General features: G+C 57.4%; 1 protein-coding gene across 1 annotated transcript in view; it reads left to right on the forward strand.

The window, feature by feature from the left end:
* Positions 1-13,639, forward strand: part of LOC144244534 (calpain-8-like) — a 36,582-nt gene extending 22,943 nt beyond the window's left edge. Inside the window, 8 exon segments of the mRNA XM_077779877.1 lie at positions 923-983; positions 985-1,169; positions 3,513-3,607; positions 5,881-6,083; positions 6,940-6,976; positions 8,811-8,918; positions 9,092-9,223; positions 13,332-13,639. Of these exon segments, the coding sequence (XP_077636003.1) occupies positions 923-983; positions 985-1,169; positions 3,513-3,607; positions 5,881-6,083; positions 6,940-6,976; positions 8,811-8,918; positions 9,092-9,223; positions 13,332-13,334 (824 nt within the window). The 3' untranslated portion in view covers positions 13,335-13,639.
* Positions 13,640-16,138: the final 2,499 nt, after the last annotated feature.

Genomic DNA, 16,138 nt, shown 5'->3' on the forward strand with positions numbered 1-16,138 from the left:
GCCTCCTGGGACTTTCCTGAAAGAATGTGAGACGCCCCACCCCATTCCCTTCCCCCAGGGCCCAGCCCCCTCCTCCCCCAGGGAGCCTCTGGGGTAAAGTTTTTGAGACCCCTACATGGAGATTCCTGTTGGGCCCATCTTCGGTTGGGGTCTGCCCTTCCCTCTGTCACGGAGCGCTGTGTGCCCTTGGATAACCCATCTGACCTTCTGTGCCTTGGCTTGTGTAGTCACTGCATTGAGAGAGTTTTAAGGTCATCTTTGAAGTGAAGCAGCCTTTTAAAATACCCGTAGGTGGTGCCACAGTTGTTACCCCTCATGTGTCATCGAGTGAGAGGGAGCGTGTCTCCTCATGGCCGCAAGACCACCGCCACGGAGGGAGGCCCCGGCTGGGAGATGGGCGGTCAGCCCCCAGAGCTGCTTCCGTTGTGATCTGGGGCAGGGGCCCTCTCTGCGAGGGGACAGACACCCATCAGACGGGTTGTCTCTGTAGCCTGTCCTGGGGCATGACTCCCCTGTCCCCTTCACAAGCCCCCTTCCTCTGGGAGGTGGTGTCTCCACAGGCCAGGAGTTGAGAACAGGGGGTGTTAACCGATCCCCTGGGAAGTCATGGAGGTTACTTGTGACAGTCCTGGGTGGCCCTGGAGGCATCAGGCCTCGAATAGTCGCAGTCCAGCATGTCTGGTCCCCCCGGCTGCTCAGAGGGACCCGTGCCAAGTTTCCCAATGCTACCGGGTGGGTCCGCTGGTGTGTGGGAGGAGGAGGGGAGGAGGGGAAGGCTGACTGCCCCGAGAAGAAAGCTCGCGGACGCCTGCGCACACGCAGCCGCCCGTTCTCCGGGCTGAGCGAGCTCCTCCCCTGTATTATCCTGCCCCTCCTCACCCACCACGGGGACACCACCGGCTTCCCTTCCCATGACTTCCAGCCACTCACTGGACTAATCCGCAGTTCGGAAACCATCTGGACGAGGTGGATGGCAGCCTGCAGGGGGCGTCGGTGAGCCTGCTGTCCGGTGCTGCCAGGTCTGGTGCAGAAGACTCGCAGGCGAGGGAAGAGACTAGGACAGGGCACGTTCAGCATTGGCTCTAGTGTCTACAAAGTACTTTTCGAGCTGGGTCGTCCTCATTCCACACTGGGTGTCTTTGCCTGGGACGTTGTGGCCAGTAGTTCGGGTACATCTTTCCTATCACTTGAATATTCCTCATGAAGTACACTTCTTGCTCCCCTAAATGCCTCTCCCAATGGCCTTACTGAGGCTTGAATTCCACCATTAGAGATTCATTCCTATAGCTTATACCTCTGCTGTTAACGTGGAGATATGTAATTCCTTAAACTTTGCCTGTCATCAAGGGCTCAGTGTTCATGCGCTTTCCAAGTACAGGCTTCTCAGGGGACAGGAGGCGAGAACATGACACACAAGGCACTTGAGTGGGGGGAGGGAGAATGGGTGTGGGAGCCAGAGACACCTGTCCTCCCACGCTGGGCAGCCTTGAGACTCTTCTCAGAACCCACAGGCCTGGGGCGTCTGGATGGCTTAGTCGGTTAAGCATCCGACTTACGCTTGGGTCATGATCTCGCGGTTTGTGAGTTAAACCCCTGCGTCGGGCTCTGTGCTGACAGCTCAGAGCCTGGAGCCTGCTTTGGATTCTGTCTCCCTCTCTCTCTGCCCCTCCCCTCCTCATACTCTATCTTTGTCTCTCTCAAAAATAAATAATACATTAAAAAAAAAAAAAAGAACCCACAGGCCTGGCTGGGGTGAGGGGAGCCACATGGCCACCTTCAGTCCTCTCTCTGGTTGGGGACCCCCTCTGTCTCAGGCGGTGCCCTGCTCCGGTTTGCACCAGAAACTGCTCCTCTGTGACTGCACAGCCTTGCGGGTTACGTTAAAGCAAAGACTTGCTAGCAATGCATCGGAATCTACTTTTTTATACAGGCAAAGACTCCTTGTAGCAAATCCCAGAGGGATTAGTGGTGGCTGTTTTTATGTAATTTTGTTAAGAATGAATTTCTTGGGAAAAATGCAATTTCAGTTGAGAAGAACACGAGGAGGCCCAGCACCTCAGAATAAAGTAGCATACGAGAGAGGAAGCCCATGACCGACTCCTACCCCCTGGCCCCCTCTTCCTCTTGCTCTGGAATGTGAGGCTTTGCAGTTCAGGGTGTAGTACGTATGCATGCTTGAGAGCGGGAGTGTGCCCGTGGCCAGTGGCCGGTGGGCTGATGGCAGGAGACAAGAATGTGGACTAAAGGGGCCCCCGTCCCACCCCAGCTAGAGCGTACAGAGCCCCAGCCCCACCCCCTTGCCTACAGGGGTGAAACCGCGAAGGCACTTATGAATGCATGTCACTTCCATGTGTTTTACCAAGTGTCTGCTTTGTGCCTGGTGTTGTGCTAGCGGCTGAGACACGGTCACTGCTCTCAGGGGCCATTAAAGCCCGAAATTCAGCTGAGTGGACGTTAAAGATGGTATTGGCTTTATTAAGTGACTTGTGAATTGGGCTGCGTCCCATTTGGCAAGGAGGAAGGAGTGCTGGTCATAGGCACAACTGGGATGGGGGTTTCCGGGGAGGAGTGGGTCAGTTCAGGCAAGGTCACCTTCCTCTGGGGGACAGTTGCTATCTGCCAGGCTAGCTACCTCATTGTGTGGCCCAGTGATTACAGATGAGCTGGGTTAAGATTCTATCGTTGTAAGAGGATCAAGGTGTCATTTAGTCAGGTATCAAGTGTCACTGGTTGTAGGGAGCACCTGGGGATGTGGGGAGCCTCTGGGGGGTGTGGAGAGCATCTGGGGGTGTGGGGAGCACCTGGAGTTGTGGGGAGCATCCAGGAGTGTGTGGAGCACTTGGGATTGTGAGGAGCACCTGGGGGTGTGGGGAGCATCTGGGGGTGTAGGGAGCACCTCAGGTTGTGGGGAGCATCTGGAGGATGTAGGGAGCACCTGATGTTGTAGGGAGCATCTGTAGCTGACTCTGAGGACTCTGTGTGTGTGTGGTCTGGGGGTCTGTGTAGGTTGAAAGCTGACATTGTTTGAGAAGCAGCCCTGACACCCTAAAGGCTAAAGAGCCCTGGTGTCTGTCCCCTCTGTCCCCTGTTACCTTCCTGCTGTGACAACAGGCTCGGGCCAGGCAGGCTTGTCATTTGCACCTAAGATCCTGCACCTCTAAGGTGACCGTCCCTCTCCTTCCATGGGCCTCACTTCTCTGGGTCTGTGCTCTCCGAGCTGGTCTGTGAGATGTCGTCCGCCCCCGGGGTGTCAGTCCTGAGGGATGTGGGGTCCCAGCCTCTGGGGGTGTGGGTCCTGAGGGACCTTGGGTCCTGACAGACTGTTTAACCAGAACACAAAGTAAAAACCTAGAGCCTTTTCCCCTTCAGATTTCTAGGGTTTGGTGTCCAGATGGCCTTCCCACTGGGGACTTTCCAGTGTCAGAAATGCACAGTCTGTCCACAAGACATGGGGAGGGTCACAAGGCACGGGCCCTGCCCTGGCGGGTCACCGCTTCTCTTCCACCCCGCAGGTCCCCAGAGAGGTAGGCGAGCACTGGCAGAGGCGTCTCTCCTTTGGGATATGGTGCCTGCTTCCTCCCACACCGTCCTGGAGCTGCTGACCGTGGTGGGTGGCAAAGACCAGGTCGGCTCCCACCCTGCCCCCGAGGGGGAGACAGGGTGACCTTTGCCCCTGTGTGCCTGTGACCCGCTCTGAACCAGGTCATTACCAAGGGTGAAGAAATAAGCACCCTGATCTGTGATAAAAGACAGAAACACAACTCTATCTTTTTGGCTCCCGGCTTTTCCTGCACCTCCTCGGTGACGCGCCTACTCAGTTGTCATCCTCACGCCTGGGGTTCCTTCCTGCCGCTGGGTTTCTCCCCAGCTCCCCACGTGCTGGGCCGGCCGAAGGGAGAGCCCCAGACAGATGGCGCCTCTGGGGAGGTGCCCTGCCTGGCTCGCAGAGTCTGGCTCCTTCCAGCCTCTCCTGTGAGCCCCTCCTGGGCTGTGCTCAGGCCACACCTGGGAGCTGTAAAAACTCGGCGTGTCCAGGCTGCACCTCAGACCTACCACAGCGGGATCTCTGGGGTGACCCCAGTGCGCAGCTGAGGTCGAGAACCACTGCTCTGTCTGCGGCCCTCAGGGGTCGACTGTGCTAATCACACCAAGGTGCGGTTTCCTGCGGCATCATACCCCAACTTTCCTGGGCCGGGCCAGCTTCTCAGGCCCCAGCATGCACTTCATCCAGGGCAGCAGACACCAGATCCCCCCCTGCCTGCTGGCTCCCAGCCGTGTGTCAGCGATTATGGGTGTCATGTGGAGCCAGCATGGAAGGTGGGGAGCCCACAGCTCTTCCTACAAGGAAGTAACTAAATCCAAATCTGTGTCAGGTTTGGGGACTCTGGTTCCCATTGGACATGTCCCCTTTGTTAGAGAGAGAGGTCACACAGGCACACAGTGTGCTCTCCAGGGCCCTTCACAAGTCACTGTGGATCCTGTGCTATTAGTCCCCCCGGGTCTGCAGCCTGGGCCCCCCTGGGTTGTGAGAACACGGCCACCCCAGAGTTCCCGGTGCTGCAGGTCTGGGGGTGGCCCGAGATGGTGCACTTCCGACCCATCCCCAGGGACGCTCCTGCCAGCCCTGAGCCTACCCGCGGTTGACCTGCACTATCGCTCCCGGCTGGGCCATATCATGATGGCACATGAGGGCCAGGGGCCTGGGGCACGCACCTGTCTGGGGCCCCTAGAAGGACAGAGGGGCCCCTCTTGCCTCAGTGTCCTCCAGGTCAGACGCTATGGCTCCGTACCTGCCGCACCGGGCTCTAGGATCATGTGTCCTTTTCCCCACCGGCTCAGAAAGAGTGTGCTTCCCCAAGTCAGCTTTACTGGCTACCTTTCCCTGCTGGTCCCCTCCCCCCCCCCACTTCCCCTGCCCCCCGGTCATCAGGGACACGAGAATGACACCCTGCCCTTGGCTGAAGCCTGCTGGCCGCATCCCTAGCATACTCCTCCCAGAATATGACAGTTCACAGGGCGGGGTCCCGAGCGCTTCGCTGACCTCAGACCCGAGTGGGCAGGGCCTGCCTGGGGAACCCTGTGGAGTCCTGACCCGGCAGTGGGGGTAGGTGGCCCCGCTTTCCACCCTGGCTTAGCAGACCTGTGATCTAAAGAGGGTCTGGCGACCGTGGGTGGACACTGTCCCCTCTGGGGTGGGTGCTGCAGGACTGGGTCACACAGAAGTCACAGCCCTGCAGCATCACAGGCGGGCGTGAAGACACGGAGCGGTGGAGGCTTAATCACAGCGGTCCCAGCGGGGCACCTGAGGCCACTAATTAGCCTGCGTCACACACCAGCCCCTCCCACCACAAGTAGATGGGTCACCCACCGGGTGCACCCTGCCTCCAAGGACAGCCAGGGGCCCTGGGTGGGACTGGAGGCTCACCCTGCCTGCCTTCCCTTGACAGCCCATCAGCTTGCAGCGAGCGGGTGCTCCTGGGTGCTTCTGCTGGCGGAGCAGGATTTAAGCGCCGCCCCCCCCCCAACCTCCCCGACACGGTCCCGAGCTGGGGGCTCAGCGCCGCTGAGTTACAGCCGCAGAGAAGGGGCAGTGGGATGGGCAGGGGCTGGTTTGTGAGGACAGACCCCAGCGGGAAGGATGGGGTGCCCTGGAGACCCTGCTGTGCTTCACCGGGGAGGGGGCAGCGGTCTGTACCGCGGCCACNAGTCCCCGGCGGAGTCTGGGGCCTCCCACTTCTCAGCGTGGTGTTAAAGGTCAGCCATCCCCAAATCCCCAAACCAGACCTCGACCAAACTCTCAAGCCCCCCTCCTCCACGAACCGCCTCCTCCATGATCCTCCTCCATCCTCCCGGACACTGACCCCGCCCCGCTTTGTGCAGGGGCAGAGCCCCGCCAACGACTCGCCCCTGTGCCGGAGCTTCTTCCTGGACTGGAACTTCTTCCTGGGCCGCCAGCCCGCTGTGCGCTCTGGGACCCCCACCGCCCTGCGGGAGGTGACCCGCCGGCTGCAGCTGCCCCCTGGGGAGTACCTGTGCCTACCGTCCACTCTCCAGCCCTTCCAGGATGGCGACTTCAACCTGAGGTTGTTCTCGAAGGATAAGGGCAAGGCCTGTGCGCTTCTGCCCCTCTGCGGTGGCGGGCAGGCAGGCGGGGGAGGGGGGCGCACAGGCCGGCAGGTGACACGCTTGGTTCGCCTCCGCTGGTCCCAGAAGGACCCTGCAAACTCCCTGTTCCCAGGGGCCCTTTACTCCGTCTACAGGGTGTATGCTCCGTAGACTGCTTAAAGACGGTCAAGGCTGGAGAGAAGGGGCACCAGGGACATCTGTGCTGAGTGGTTTCCTTCAGCAGAGAGGCCCCTGGGTCCTGAGAGTGGGAGCTGGAGGGGGCACGGCTCCTCCACAGCCCGCCTCCCTGACCTGCACACACATACATGTGTGCATACACACGCACACACAGGTGCACACACATACACACATGTACACGTACTCACATGCATACACATGCACACATATATCCTCCCCCGCTATGCACACACCACCTACATGGTCACAGGTGCACACAGCCTGTGGCCTTGCCAGCTTCTTGCCCAGAGATGGTGACTACAGGGACTCACAGAGCTGGGTCCCCAGGGAGGGAAGAGGGCCTGGGTAGGCAGAGAATTCTCCATGATTGGGGGCCACCAGGGCCAACATTTCAGAATTCATGAAGGGTCACTGGCATTTCCTGTCTGGTGATAACCCAGGTGGGGTGGAGACTGGGGGTTGAAGGGGGGGATGCTGGTAAAGATTTGGTTTATGTAGCTGGGTGCCAGTAGGGTCTGAAGGTCTTAGGTGGGAAGTCAATCCTTCAGAAAAGTGAAATACTTCCTGAAAGAATGTGGCCATCAGCTGTGCATTTTACTTACTGGTGTTTGTTTTTTCTCCTTTTTTGTGTTTCAGGGAGATGGGGGACATGGTAGCTGGAAACCCACAGGAGGTAGGAGTCTTTCAGAACGCCGAGCTCTGTCTTGTTGATTTGTAAAAGTTCTTTATATGTTAAGGATCATGACCTTTAATTTATTAGGACCACAATATTTCCTAGGCTCTGGTCTTTTCTGCCAAAGACCAGGCGGCATCAGTGGGACCCAGGCTTGGTGGCACCTCCTTTCCTGGGGGGTCAGGCCATATGTCCCCCACATCCAGGGGGCAGGACCCTCAGAACAGCCTGTGTGCCTGAGCTGTTCTGTGCAGGGCAGAGATGGGGGTGGGTGGGAGACAGGCCCCGGGCTTTCAGGGACAGATGGTGGGAGCCTGTGAAGCTGGTGAAGGAAAGCTCATCCAGAAATGGCAGACATGGTCTCAGGCTGCGTGTGTGGGGTCGAGGGGCCTGGGGTGAGCACTGGGTCCGGGGACCCCACGGAGGGGTCAGTTCAGGGCCGACGTCGGAGGAGGAAATGCGTGGGATTTCAAGCGTGGGTTTGTCCTCCTCACTCCCTTTACCTGCTGTCTCCCCTGCTGCGCCCCATCCTCTGTGCACTGTCCTCCGTCCCCTGTCCCTTTTCTCCAGCGGTGGGTGTGGGGGCAGCACGCGGAGGGGCTGCTCTGTGAGGGGTCCTGTTGCAGAGCCACACTGTCCACGCCCCCTGGGCACTCAGGGTGGGCAGGATGGACTTCGGGACACTGCAAGCAGCGCCCCACGCGTGGGTGTCTGCAGGTGTGCACGGGCACCCCGCGGCTGCGAGTTGGGTCTTGGCTGAATGGGGCCGGGCAGACGTGCTCTGTCGTTGGCACCTGTCGATTTGTGAGCTCGTATTTCTGCAGGTGCAGGAGAAGCCTGGGCTTCGTTCGTTCACTTGTTTGATGCTACCTTTTTATTTTTACCCCAGTAGAGTTCACACACGCTGCCAGGTTAGCATCAGGAGAGTTCGTCAGGTGTCATGAGTCCATTAGACACACATGCCCACCCCACTGCCCGTGTTCCCATTCTGGTCCACGCCCCTGCCCCCAGAGGCCCTTTCCCTGCTGCCCTGCCCCCGCCCACAGGTAGAGGCCCAGCCTCCCGGGGGGCCTCTCTCCCCAGCCGCCTCTCTTGCTGCCATCCCAGGGGGTCAGAAAGGCCCGGGTGCCGTGTGGAGGGTGTGGATCTGAACCTGCAATTCAGGTGGAACTCTCCTTCCAGCTTTTTTTCCTTTTTGGTTTCTGTTAAGTCAACTCAGACTGGCCCCACACAGCCCCCTGCATCAGGCTGGTGGGAGTTCAACCCCAGCGACTGTGGGGGTTGCTCACTGCTCTTCTAGAGATGCCCCATCAGCTCATGGGTGCTGCTCCAGGCTGCTCGGGGGGGGGGGGGGGGGGGGGCNAGGCCTGGGGCCCAGCCTTCTTGCTGAGGTCCCGGGAGCCGGGAAGGGTTCCCAGGATCCCAGGGCCCCACGCGCACATGCACGCGGGATCACATCTGCAGGGGCCTCAGGACTGACAGAGGAAAGGGACAGTGCTTGCCTTCAAGGACTTCCATTCTCCTCCGTCCAGGAATCTCCAAGTCGTGACAGTCAGACGTTCAAGGCCCTGACTGACCTCCTGGAGTGGGGTGAACAGACACACTTGGGGTTCAGATGTGTTCACTTTAGATGTTCCCAACGCGCAACACAGTAGCAGTGAGACAGCTGCTCGCGCAGGAGCACAGAGTCCTCTGGGGGTGACAGGTAACTCCACCATGAGAACAAGGACCACATCTTACTCACCACTGCATCTCAGACACGGACACAGACACCCAGAAAATCTCTCTAAAGGCACAAGCAGGCGTTGTGAGAAGGTACCGTTCTCATTCCCAGGATCCAGAAAGTCCCCTGTGCTCAGAGCTGCCGCCTGGTGGCAGAGTGACTGCCGAGTACCGGCGTGTTTCCACATCCACATCCCGGGTTTGTGGTTTTTGTGGTTTGGTACGTAATTTTATACTCCACCCCCCCACCCCCGAATAATAGAATATGATTTCACGTCCAGAATTGGTGGTATATTATACTATAAGAACAATGTGTGTTTATTCTAGAAACCTGTTTAAAGTCACATACGTGTGATGGGAAGTGTCCACCATTTTTTCTTCTAAAACGTTTAGGTCTGTTCTTGGAGTTGCTCCTCTCAAGTGTCAGCAGCATGGGGTCATCACTGTCCCCACGCGGCCCGGAGGGGTCCAGCTGTCATTGGGCCTGAGGGCATCTGCTCTGGTCCTCGGACGAAAGGTGACCAGGTATGCGGTTTGAACCCCAGCCCCCAGACTTGCTAGCGATGTGGTCCTGGCTTCCTGGGTGACACCATCGAGCTTGGTTTCTGCGCAGAGAAAGCGTGGGCAGGAGTGAGGTGGGCTCCACGGAGCGGTCATGAGTCGTGAACAAAATGCGCCCACAGGTGCCTGGGCCGCAGCGGGTGGCCATCGAGGGCGTGCATTATCAACGCTCTCGCACACAGCGATGGGTTGTGTTTTTCTGAACGGTGGTTTTAGAAAACTGACTTGGCTTTCTGGGGACTCCTGGGGACGTCAGGCAGCGTGTGACTGTCGGGTGGTGATGGCTGGAGGGAGAGCCCTCGTTGTAGCCCGAAAGTCTGGCCAGGCCCATTTGTGGAATGACCTGTCATTGTCACAGGATGTTGGCCTACAGCAGCTTGCACGTGCTTCTCTGACCCCAACCCCCAGGCCTGGTCATTTAACAACAGAGGGAGGAGGGAAGGGGCCCCCTGGGGTTTGAACTCCCGTCTTCTGGCTCCGACTCTCACTCCTTCCACCAGGCTGTGGCCTCAATGACTCTCCAATCCTGTGGCTATTTGAGGGCCTGCTGGATGCTAAGAAAACACGTGGATGCCCCACAACGTGTCCACACGGCTTCTGGGTTCACAGACTCCTGAGGGTCTCTCGGGGGGGTTCTCTGAGATGGAGATTCTCTGCTGTCATGTTTCTGTCCTTCTCTGAGAGCAACTCAGGGTTGAGACTGGAAGTTCAGGGCTGGCGGGATCGCCTCCTGCAGTGGAGCGGACGCGCCCGCCCCTGGCGTGTGCAGCAGGGACGGGCGGCGATGGACATGGCGCCCTCGCTCTCCCAGCGCCCCCAGCCTGACCTGGTTGTGCTTCCCGCCAGCCGCACGCCCAGGAGGTGGAGCAGGAAGACGGCTCGGGGGAGCCTGCTGGGAAGGTGGGTGGGGCCCCACGACCTCCCGGATGGGCAGGGGCATCCACGAGCTCAGGCCACCTCAGCCTTTGTCCCCCAGAGTCCCCGTGAGCCCCGTGTCCCCAGCTTCTGTCCGCTGCCTCCTCCTGTCTTAACAGCGGGCCCCTCCCTGCACTGCCGGGGACACAGTGAGCCCCAGGCCCCTTCTCTTGCTGGGTTGACTGACTCTCGAGAAAATGGAGAATCCGAATCTCCAGCTCCTGCCAGAAGCAGGACGGCAAAATGTCCCTAAGTCAGTGTCCTTCTGGGGGGGGGCCCACCTGCCCTGGGGACACTTGCCCTCAGCCATGGGGTTCAAGCCTGGTCTGGTGCCCAGGGCACTGGGGTGTGCGCGGACCCTGCCCCTCTCCTTGCCATCCTGTGTGTGGATGTGGGTTTATTGTGGCTCCAGGCCTGTGGGGCCAGCGTCAGAGCAGACTCAGGACTCCGGGCAGCCCCGTAGATGCAGCGAACGTGCCGCTCTCTGAAGGACACTGACGCGTACAGAGGGCGCTGGATGGTGCTAGCTTCTCCAGATCCGCAGGCGGGACTGCGACGTCTGGGTGTTGCTGGCCGGGGTCTGGGCAGACCCCCTTCCTGGCTGCAGACGGCCCCTCCTGGCCCCTCCTCGCTGTGCTCTCCCTGTAGATACAGGGGTGGGGACGGGAGGGAGACTGGGGGGGCGGCTCCACCCTCATGGCCTTCTCACCTCCCACAGGCGCCCCCTGCTGATACCATCACACTGGGCTCAGGCTTCAACAAGTGGATTGGGGGGGGGGGCGGACACAAACCTTGGTCCTTAACAGAAGGGGAGAGACAGTATTCTCCACCCCCAGGGAAGTTCAGGAGCCCTTTTTAAATGTTTTTATATTTTATTTTTGAGAAAGAGACACACACAGAGTGTGAGCAAGGGAGGGGCAGAGAGACATAGAATCTGAAGCAGGCTTCAGGCTCCAAGCTGTCAGCACAGAGCCCAATGCGGGGCTCGAACTCATGGACCATGAGATGGTGACCTGAGCCAAAGTCAGACGCTTAACTGGCTGAGCCCCTGGGCGCCCCCAGGTGATTAAAAAAAATTTTTTTTTTAATGTTTTATTTATTTCTAGGAGAGAGAGAGAGAGACAGTGTGAGCAGGGGAGGGTCAGAGAGAGGGAGTCACAGACTCTGAAACAGGCTCCAGGCTCTGAGCTGGCTGTCAGCACAGAGCCCGACGCGGGGCTCGAACCCACGAACCGCGAGATCATGACCTAAGCGAAAGTCAGACGCTTAACTGACTAAGCCCCCCAGGCGCCCCCCAGGTGATTTTATTTTTAAGGCCCGCAGGCTTCAACTACTTTAGTGGATAGTCTGCTAACGAAAAAAATAGTCTCGTCATAAAGCGGTGTTGGCTGTGGGGGTCTCAAGTCCCCGATACGGGCTGTGTGGGGGATGCCTTACCTGTGCAGCCCGGGAGGAGGGTGAAGGTCCCAGCACTACAGTGCTCGCCCCTCACACCCCTGCGAGCTCGCATTACGCTCCTGTCTCCCCTGGACTGAGGTGGTGGGAGATGTCACTTTTCAGTGTGGCCCCTTCCTTGCTCCTGGGTGAGGCTGCGTGTCAGCGGGTCGGCTCCTGGAATCCGGGGCTTCTTGGCGTGGTCCCCAGGAAGGCTCCCCCCTCCACCTGTCACCGCGGGCTGTCCCCGTTCCCCAGAGTCCAAGATGGTGCCTGGGACAGCGTAGGCACTCTGAAAACTTGGTCCTTCGCTAATGAGGAGGGTCCCCTGTGGAGAGGAGGGGTTTGCTGTTGCTCCCAGCAATCCGTGGGAGCAGAACCCCGGGGCACTGGGGTGCAGACGCATCACCGCCAGGCCCCTGTGGGGGTGTAGAGGGCAGGGGGCCTGCCCAGCTCCGTCACACCAGCAGCGTCGGGGGTCTTTGATTTGTGCAGAGGGTCCATGGGAGCTCTCAGAGCCCCGCCTCCTTCTCCCATGGGAGACCACGCTGGTGGTGGGCTGGGCAGCGGCTCCGGGGTCTGGCCCTTTCTCCGTGGCTCCAGGCCCCGCTGCTGCAGAGCCCCGTCGCTGTGCCCTGGAAAGGGGTGCAGCGTTTCCTCATGGGACACACAGGGAAGCACGTGCGCACACGCAGCCCCCAGACTGAGCCGAGGGCCCTGGGAGCACGGAGCCGGCGCTTGGGTGGGAGGCGGCAGGTGCGCTGCCTGCACGCAGGGCCCCATGTCAGCTTTTTCCCGATGGCCCTGTCCTGACTGTGCGTGGCCGCTGGAGAGGCTCGGAGCCCGTGTGCACCCTGCTGTCAGCGGCCACCACGTTATGGGCGTGGGGCCGCGGTCCAAGCAGGCACAGGGAGAGGCGTCCTGGAGACCGTCTGCCTTCAGTCCCATGTGATGGGCCAGGTGCATGTCCAGGTGTGGGGTCTTTGTGAAGGATGACAGCAGCCACTTGCTAGTGGATGGCCCACCAGCACCGGGGCAGAGGTGGCCCCCGGAGCGTGCACGTTGTAAAGGCAGGGTCAGATCCTCGTGTTTCCAGAGGCCTGAGCATGGCTCACAGATGATGAAGTGTGCAGGGCTTCATGGGGTGGACATAAGGGACGTGGTCTGGGCCATCAAGTCACTGGAAGTGTCCTGAAGGCTGACGATGTGCCTCCTGGTGCAGGGCTGCGGGGGAGGGGAGGGGGCTGAGTAGGGGGTTGGCAGAGACTACATTTCTGCCCGAAAAAACTTATGTTACTTATATTTATGTGTTTTTGTTTTATACAATTTTCTATTTACGTTATTTATTATTCATTAAGTTATATATACATTTGTGTATTTATTTACAGTTACATATTTATGAAATATTGATTTTCTATAAATCTGATATAGATAAAAGTGAAGAAAATGTATCCCGAAACTCCATATATTACCATTCTTTACTGAATAATTTTGCTGAAGTAAGTCACTGATATGACATTTTACCCTAAATTGTGCGCTTCTGGGAAAGCACACTGTATTACAGCCACAATATTGTTATCCCACCTAACAAATTTTATTTTGTTTTATTTTATTTTATTTCATTTCATTTTATATTTATTTTGTTTTATTATTTTATATTTATTTTAATTTAATTTTATCGTTCTATTTAATTTTAATTTTATTATTTTATTTTGTTTTAAAGTAGGCTCCACGTTCAGTATGGAGTCCAATGCGGGGCTTGAACTCACAACCCTGAGATTAAGACCTGAGCTAAGATCAAGAATTGGCCACTAAACCGACTGAGCCACCCAGGCACCCATATATCCCACCTAATAGTAATTCTTTAGTCATGCTTAATAACCAATCTATATTGAAGTATCCGGGCTGACTTTTCTGATTGGTCTGTTTGAATGAGGACTCACCTAAGCTCCTCATCGCTTCTAGTCTAGAGCCATGCTGTTGGATGATCCGTGAAAAAATGAACTTTTAATAAAAACTCGGGGATGTGAATCTGCTCTCTGTCTAAATAAATCTCATGCCAAGTGCCCGTTCCTCCCGCCTCCTCCCTCTCCCCAGGGCCACACGGGCTGGCCAGCAGGGCACCGGAACATGGGGGAAGGGGCCTAATTTCCCCCCACTGTGCTGGCCACCTGCACACAGGGTCTTGGGAGGTGGGGCCTGGCCGTGGCTCCATGTCTGGGCCCTGGGGGCCTCCCCTTCCCAATCCTGCCTCCTGTACTGGGGCCCAGCTTTCAGAGAAGAGACCCCTGAAAGGGGGTTCTGCCTGTTTGTCACATTTGTCTGCTGAGCCAGAAGGCGCCCGGGTCGGCCACCAGCTGACAAGAGGAGCAGAAGACTCACAAGAAGAACAGCCGTGAGACCTCAGTGCCCCAGTCTGTGTGTGCATGTGGTGGAGAAGGGGAGGCAAGGCATAGGGTGCCCTCTGTCCTCTCCGAAGGGGTGGGACCCTCTGGGCCGGAAGTTCATAGCTCTCCAGTTCTGCACGAATCAACACGGCACCCACCTGTAAGCACATTTCTGCACATTCCTGGACTGTCGTCTTCGTGCAGGCCTCTCTTCCTCAGCTTCCTCATCTGTAAAATGGGGTAACAATAATGGGTGTAACCCCCAGAGCAACACCCACTCGCTAGGATATAGGCCATAAATACTGGCGATTGTTACTGGTTTTGGGCTTGTTTTTGTTGTTTGAGGCTTAGTGTGGGTCTTGTGACCTTGAGCTTTGCCCCTCCCCCTGGGTTTTAGACCAAGTTAGAGGGTCTGAGGTTCAGCCGTGTTTCCAGAGTCATCATGCCATCATGACTTGAGGGTGGGGTGACCCCAGTGACATCAGGCAGGGAAAGCATGGCCAATGTGGCCTGTTTCTGGGTTTTCACCAAGAGGAATGGCTCTGTTAGCAAAACACGGGAAAGCAGGTGGGAACTCTCCAGGTTTTAGGAGGTCCTGGAGCTCTGTGCATGGGCAGGCCTTCAGTTCTGGCTTGAATGGAGCTGAAATCAATGAGGAAGAGAAGATTGGGAATTGAGTGAAGTTACCTGGTGATGAAATACAAGCCAACAGGTTGTGTGGTCAAGGTCATCTGCCTACACTCTAAGAGGTGTTGGGAAGGAAGGAAATTGCCCTCTGTCCAAGACTAAGAATTAAATTGACAAGAGGCAGATTAACAGAAAATAAAATTTAGTTTGGTACATATGGGAAATCCATGTGAGATTTCACAGACGGTTGGAGGAAGTGAGTTGCATGTGACATCCTGCGCTAAGGAGGGGATAGGGGCCTGGGGACACTGGAGGGAGGATGGCCCTTCGAGGGAGGTGAGAGGTGCCCTAATGCACAGAGAAGTTTCTTAAGGTAAAAAAGAATCTGCCAATAAGGCTCTTCCTGGTGCAGGTTCTTTAGAGAAATTCCTTTTAAGGATTGTGTGTGTGTGTGTGTGGGGGGGGTGTGACAGTTCAAAATTTCTTCCTGAGTCCTTTGGGCCTTGATTGATTTTATCTTAGAATAGCCTACATTTTACTGTGGCTTGTCTCGGGGTGGCCAGCCCTTGGTCCCTACAGAGAGACTGACACGGAGGGTTCCAGAGGCTCATGGACACTCACGCGTGGATGTGCACAGTGCACCTACCCAGAGGGCGCCGGGGCTCCTGTGTCGTCCGGGCTCCTCCTGGTGACGTGGAGTGGCCTCTCTTCCCCATCCCCAGCGGTAGGGCAGTTTCACTCAGGAATTCAACCCATAGACGTGTCTCAAACATCAACCACGCATGAGGCTCTGCGCTGGCCCTGGGAGCTGCCGGGCAGCGTGGGCACCTGAGTACACCAGGTCCCGCCTCTGACAGCTTCCTGTCTAATGGGGAGGCAGAGTCACAGACAAGTAGCGGCAGCTAGAAGCAGCGTGGTTTGTGGTGCAGAGAAATCGGGTCACAGGGGACGAGAGCTTCATGCCACTTCAGGACAGGGAGCTTCGTTGGACGGGGGGCATCTGACCACTGGAACTTCCTTCATTTAAGTACATACTTACTAACCACCAGCATTACCCTGGGCTTTGTGCAGCCACTGGAAAATGAGAGGGCAAATGGCTTGGGTGGAGGGAACAGCATGAGAGAAGGCAAGAGCCCAGGAAAAAGACGGAGTTGTTTGGAGAAGGCTCTTCTGGAAGGTTCTGTGACTCCAGCCCTGTGGGACACCTTCCTTGCTTATTTCTGTCTTCTGTGCTACGATCCTGGCCAGGGTACAGTTTCTCTCTATGTCAGAGGGAATACTTCCAGACCTGTCTCTGGAGAGGGCACGATCTGTGGCCTCCCGAAGTTCAGGTCACTCAGTGGCGTCCACACCCTCCATCCCTGGGCTGGGGGGCTCGGCAAGCCATCTGTCCCCGGAGCTCAGACGGGAGCGGCTTCCTTGGGAACCCCGCCATGGAGCAAACACCAACACTGAAATGGAAATGATAACATGCCCAGCATCGTGGGGCGGGGGGCAGCACTCGAGGGCAGTGGCC

Source organism: Crocuta crocuta, unplaced genomic scaffold (assembly GCF_008692635.1).
Source record: "Crocuta crocuta isolate KB4526 unplaced genomic scaffold, BGI_CrCroc_1.0 scaffold322, whole genome shotgun sequence".
NCBI classification, from domain to species: domain Eukaryota; kingdom Metazoa; phylum Chordata; class Mammalia; order Carnivora; family Hyaenidae; genus Crocuta; species Crocuta crocuta.